At 41.1% G+C, this 6,352-nt stretch overlaps 1 protein-coding gene across 2 annotated transcripts; it reads right to left on the bottom strand.

Moving 5' to 3' along the window:
- Positions 1 to 3,042: 3,042 nt before the first annotated feature.
- On the bottom strand, positions 3,043 to 5,745 carry en1 (engrailed homeobox 1). Of its 2 annotated transcripts, none has more exons than XM_023965657.1 (2): positions 4,932 to 5,745; positions 3,043 to 3,695 (listed from the first exon to the last, which is right to left on the bottom strand). In XM_023965657.1, exons 1-2 carry the CDS (start codon positions 5,452 to 5,454, stop codon positions 3,364 to 3,366), a joined length of 855 nt encoding a protein of 284 aa, XP_023821425.1. In that variant the 5' UTR covers positions 5,455 to 5,745; the 3' UTR covers positions 3,043 to 3,363. The 2 variants fall into 2 exon arrangements, with proteins under 2 accessions (XP_023821425.1, XP_004066744.2); XM_004066696.4 differs by having other exon boundaries at positions 3,043 to 3,683; positions 4,932 to 5,743.
- Positions 5,746 to 6,352: the final 607 nt, after the last annotated feature.

Genomic DNA, 6,352 nt, shown 5'->3' on the forward strand with positions numbered 1-6,352 from the left:
TTTTCAAAACATATATGTTTTGAGTTTTTTGCACATCCATGCGTAGTTTCTCATTAAAAAGTAGGGCGCAAAACTCTATTTCAATCCACAAAAACATTTGAGAAAGACTGCCGTAGGTTTGTCAAAGTTCATGTCATCGATGCCTCCATCCCTGCGCCTTTTGCTCAAATCACCCCCCGACGGGCGGAGTAAACAAGTGGCGCGGCGTCTATCCCCCATGTAATCTGGATTTAGCGCAGTGAGATCACGGCTGTTGGAGGCCTGAGCCCCCTGGACGCTCAGCTGCACCGTGGGAGGTTCCCTCTCAATGCCACCTTTGTCTGTTTGTGTGTGTGCCGGTCCGAGATAGTACGGGCCCGCTGACGGGGCACAATAAGCCGGGAGGAAATTTCCCTCGTGGCGAGAACAGATCTGCCAAACGCTTTTCCAATTCACGGCCCGGCTTCGTTCCTACCAGTCGCAAAACTTTGTCGTGAAATGATCAAACTTGTCTTTTTTTTTTAGTATCTTAGCTTCTCATTCCTGCCCTTCTGCAAAGATTTACTTTGTTAAAACCTCAACAATAACTGGAAATCTTCCGTTAAAGTTAGCTACTGAAAGTAGCTGCAACCTCTATGCTAAAGCTACATTTATTATTTTGTCATTAATCTTTTTTTAATCTTGGATGATAACGTTTTTTAAAAAGGAAAATGCTTTAATTTCAGAAAACATTGTCTCAATTTCCACCTTAGTTATCAAATGTACATACAAATAAACATATATAATGAAAATAAAGCAAAAATCTGGCTAAATGCCAGACAGAGAGTCATGCTAGCTGTTAGCTCAGAGCTAATCGTCTATTCTGGTTAATTGGCTTTTTCCTAACATATTCAAACATGTTAAGTATATGTCAGTGTGATAAAACATTCTATCTGGATTAAGGAAGGTAGGTTTTCTGGATGTTTTTTTGAGTTAAGGGCCTTTGCATCTGCAGGAGACTTTGTCATCTGCATGCACGGATTCTGCAAAGAACTCATTTAAAATCTGAAAAAGCTAAAACCGTTCCAGGTTCCTCTCCCGGATTCCAAACACTCTGCATACAAACAGAACCTCGGTTTTTGGCTTTTATTTTGGAAGGTGGAGCTATTTAGAGAGCAAAAGGCTGAAGGGAAACGTGAAGAACCTAGTCTCTGTCCGCTTTAAAGGAAGCAGCAGCTGCAGAGGAATTACTTCTCGGCGCTGCACCGTCACAGGGCAGTGATCTAAGAAGCTCCCTGAAGCGGCTCCCCGTGTGCCTTTGAGCCAGGGTTCTACTCTTACCTTTCGCTGCTCGCCTGTGTCTACACAGGAGCCCTTTTTATTGCATGTTTGCAGGCGTTTCCGTGAAGCTTAGAGCTTTGTGTGTGGACGGAGGCCTCGGTTTGTGCTCCAACCGAAAGCTCAAAGTGTCGGACATGAAGCACATCATTACCGACTCTGAGTTCTGGATAATTGGGTGAATGCTTCTTCTACGTTTGAGTGGATTTTTTTTTTTTTAAAGGTTTTTTTTTGCGTTTGTTGCGTACGTTTGTCATTTTTGAGCATTTGGACAGCTGACAGTGCGGCTTTTACTGGAATAACTGCTTTTGCCCAACAAAATAATGTTTTTTAAAGCAAATATTTTTTCCACCAATAATTCTGTGCATTTTAAATTTATATTTTTTTAGTTTTTGTTGCTATAATTAGGTGGAATTCAGACATAATTCTAAAAATGTTTTTAACCATATTTAATTTGCATTATTGTTGTTTTGTATTTTGTCTCACTAAATCCTATTTATTTTCATCCTCTTTGGTACTTTAGTTGCTCTCCTGGATGTTATATAATGTAGTTGTTGTGGGAGGAACAGCGTTTTGCAGCAACCAGCTCCAAACGGACTCTCCCGCCCTTTAAAGCAGACATTTCCAGTGTGTATTATCCCCCCCCCTTTTTTTATTGCGTTCATTTGCATATAAATTAAATCCATATTGTGCCTTCCAGGCAGACCGGGCTAACTATGCAAACGATCCCCGTCTTTTTCTTTGTTTTACAGATAAACCCTCAGCCCTCTCAATAGGAATCCTCTCGCCGTTTCATAATTGTATGAATTTTAAGCACAGCGGTCATAAGAGCTGCTTCCGCATTCACAGCAGGGATTCAAACCATCGAGACGATATTAGAGCTTACAGGGCTGCAGCCTCCTCACCTTTGAGCACACATGCCAGCCAGATGGGAGGCAAAAAAAAAGAAAAAAAGCTGCATTTCATCTAAATATTTGCACCTCCAATTACAATTTAGACTCAAAGAACACAAAATGCTCTCAGTTTTTTCTGCGATTTTATTACGTCTGGAGTAAATGAGTGAACTGAGGCTCTATGAATATTCATTTGTAAATTATAGGGAGGTAAATTAGAGCTAAAATGACGGAGGGTCCCATGGAAGGCCCTTCAAAGACCCCTGGAGGTTTGCAGAGGCTGCAGGAGATGCTGCAGGGGCAGTCATTACAGGACACGGAGAAATCACCAGAACCTTCTCTTTGTTCCACTTTAGATCAGCCGCCGCATGACTAAGCCATAAAAACACACAGACATTTACTTTCAGATGGGTTTTGAGGAATTGATCATTTTTTTCATAGCTGAACCTGAACGCAGCACTGTCGGACGATCGAGAGGAGGCCCGTGAACGCCTCATGCGCGGGTGACGCAAAAAAAAAAAAATAAACACAAAAAAACAACAACACCTGAAGTTACGCAAAAAAAGCGTCATAAATGTTCATAATGTTCATTTTCGAGGCTTTTTCCTGTTGTGTGACCCCTATAGGTTAACGGTCAGGCGTGACGTCAGTTTAATTGGTCAATTAAATATTTTTGAAATAAAATCGTTTAGTATAAGTATTTCTTTTTTTTGGTTACATTTGTTTCAAAAGTCCATCCAAAGTGTTTTTGTAAAAATGTTTGAAATTAATATTAATGTTCATCACAAAAGTTTACATTTTTTTTTAATTTAAAAAACATGAAAAAAAACGATTTTTTTTAAAGACCGTTTGCTTCCTTTTTTATTTTATTTTTTGTTTATTTCAGACTACATGTGAACATATTAAAAATCTTTGGCTTAACGGGTTGATTCGTTGAGGGGGGAAAAATTGGCGCAAACATGAGGGATACTTAAGAAAAAACAAAAAATAATAACAAAAGCTCCGGATGGAAGATGCGCCTGAAACCAAACACATGATAACTGTGGCTATATAAACTTTAATAACGATCGTTCATTTATATAATTATGTCCATATACCGTTCACATAAACAGAAATCTGTCTCTTTTTTGTCTCGTTTTAAATAGCGTCCGTTGCGCGCGCGCGCGCGCGCTCCTCACTCGCTCTCGTCCTTCTCCTCCTGCACGGTGGTGGTTGAATGGTTGTAAAGTCCTTGAGCCATGAGCTGCAGGGCCAGCCCGTTCTTGTAGCCGCTGGCCTTTTTGATCTTGGCCCGCTTATTCTGGAACCAGATTTTAATTTGGGACTCGTTCAGGTTGAGTTCCTGCGCCAGAGACTGTCTCCGCTGCTCCGTTATGTACCGGTTGGCCTGAAACTCGGTTTTCAGTCTCTGCAGCTGCTCGGCCGTGAACGCCGTCCGCGGCCGCTTGTCCTCCTTGCTGTTCTTCTTCTTTTTCAGTTTCCGTGTCCTCGGCCCTGGTGTGGAAACAACAGTGGGAATGAAATGTTTATTTACAGGCTGGGAGGCGCTCCTCCGCCGCGCGCGAGGCGACAAATATGTCATCAATTCAATCTAGAGTCATTTAAGAAACACTTTTCCATCACGTGTTTTCATTACATCCTCTGCAATGGTCTCAAAGTGGCTTATCTATTTCCTCATATTCTTATGGCTGATAATTAATCAGGTACAGGTGAGGGGGAGACAAATCAGCCAATCAGAGGAGAGGACGGCGCACCTTCACTCACAACTAATGAAATAAGGAAACTACAAGCGACATTCATTAAATGAAATGAATTCAAACGCTTCAATAAATAAATGGAAGTCATATATTGCAAAAGTATTTCATCAACAAAATAAATGCATTTTTTCTTTTTTTAACCTAAAAAAGACAAATTAAAGTTAATGATTTATAGTCATGTACTTTTATTTTGTTCATTTGTACAAAAATCCTGCTATCATTATGTATTATTCAAGGGCAAAATAAACCTAATATAAAGGAAAAACGGCTAAAACATGAAAACAAAAGCTGACCATAAAAAACTTTAATGTTATTGTGTAATATGCTAGTTTAACAATGACAATAAATAGTTAATCAAGCAATAGTTGTGCGTTTATTTTATTTTATTTTTTGCTTTAGTTTATCTTTTATTTACAACACTGGTGTATATTTCAAAGCAAATTTTTCTTGTGAGGTCAAAAAAAAGTTTTACATCCTCAAAGCTGGATTAGAGTCAAAAATGAAATAAAAATTCAAATATAGAAGAGTTTAGTTTTTAAAATGCAGGTTCAGAAACTCTTTGTTTTAGTTAATAGCCTTCTTATTAATTATTAATCAAAATAAACGTATTTCTTGTTTTTGCACATAAATGCATAGATGATATAATATAATAATTTTAAAACAATATTTTGCTCTAAGTCCAAATGTGTAAAAATTTAATATTTCCACAGAAATTTTATTTTTTTCTCCCCCATCTTTTATTTATTTACACAACCAAACAATTTAAAAAAAATGTTTTTTAAAGACTTTAAGTTAAAAAATTATAATTTTTTTATGAAGCTATATTTTAATGTTTTTAGTGTGTACACATTACAAAATAAACATGACAGTATTTTTATGGAAATCCTAATAATTATCGCTGTAAAGTGAAAATAAACGATTGGAAATGGTGGGAAAGCGGTCCAAAGTGGTCCGCAGGGCCGCAGCGGGACTGTCAGCGCCTTACCAGATGACGGCCGGTCCGAGTACCGGGTGCAGTAAACCCAGGCGGGCCATAGCAGCGGCTGGCTCTCCTTCGTTATCGGCGGAGACGCTCCGTTGCCGCCGCTCACAACCACAATAGAAGACGGGCTGTCCGCGTATCTGCCCGTCCCGCCGCCCGCCGCCTCGCCCTGCTTCGCCGAGCTCTGCTTGGACGACGGCGACGAGGACGACGACGAGGCGGGCGACGACGAGGCGCTGTCGCTGCTGCAGTTCGAGTCCAGGCAGAGGCTGCCGGCGTGCGGCCTCGCCCCCAGCGGGTTGACGTTCTCTCTGCCCGCCGTCTGGCTCCGGTAGCCCGGCTCCTTCCTGCAGCCGAAGTCCGGCCGGAGGATGTTGTCTATGAAAAAGTTCGTGGTTCTGTGCTGCTGCTGGGCCGCCTGGTGGGGTAGAATCACGGCAGGGGAGGGGAGGTTCGGCGACAGCGACATGCTGCTCTCGTCCTCGGTGGAATCCCGGCCGCTGCCGGGCTCCTTGCGCTCTTCCATGGCTGGTGATGGGGCAGAAATCCCGGCCTCTCCACGCCAAGCTCCACTTGTTGCTCCCGCCCCTCTTCGGTATCCAGTTTAGACGGTCAGCATTCAAAAACAAGCCCAAGTGTCTGCGCAGGCTTCTACAATCACCTACAGAGGCGACATGTCTGCTGGCAGAGCCGACATCCACGCAGGACGCAGTGCCGCGGCTTCTCCCCGCCGCAGCGTAAATATCTCTGAATCTGCTCCTCACAAAAACCGTTATCTCCCCCCGCGCGTGCGTGCCGCCCTTTTTTTTCCTCCTTCTTCTTCTTCTTCTTTTTTTTATTTTCATTTTCTGACACCCAGCCGGAAGCACGTGTGCACGTAACACTGCAGACCAATCAGGTGAAAGAGAGGGTCCAGATCAGAGGCGACGCCGACCAATCAGAGCACAGGAAGGCGAGCACGCGCGCGTACAGTTGATCGGCGGGATGGAGTGGGGGGGGGGGGTGCGCAAGTTGGCACACACGTCAGGTGGCAAAGAAAAATAAGGGTTTTTAAATCCGTAAAAACGCCACACTTTAATTATTTTTATTGTATTTGTCTAAACATGTTCATCGTTGCCTTTAACTTCATTTTGTTAAAAATGTTGCCTTGAAAAAATAAATACATTTTTCAAAATAAAAAAAAAAAAAATGTTAAGAACACAAAGTTGTTTTACTATGTTTTTGCTTGTTTTGCAATGACCTTTAGCCTATTATTTATTATATATAATATATATATGACACACACATATATATACATATATATATATATATATATATATATATATATATATATATATATATATATATATATATATATATATATATATATATATATATATATATATTATGTTGGGGAAAAACCCCACAGATGCTGTCAGAAAGTG

The sequence above is a fragment of the Oryzias latipes genome, chromosome 2, assembly GCF_002234675.1.
Source record: "Oryzias latipes chromosome 2, ASM223467v1".
Taxonomy (NCBI): domain Eukaryota; kingdom Metazoa; phylum Chordata; class Actinopteri; order Beloniformes; family Adrianichthyidae; genus Oryzias; species Oryzias latipes.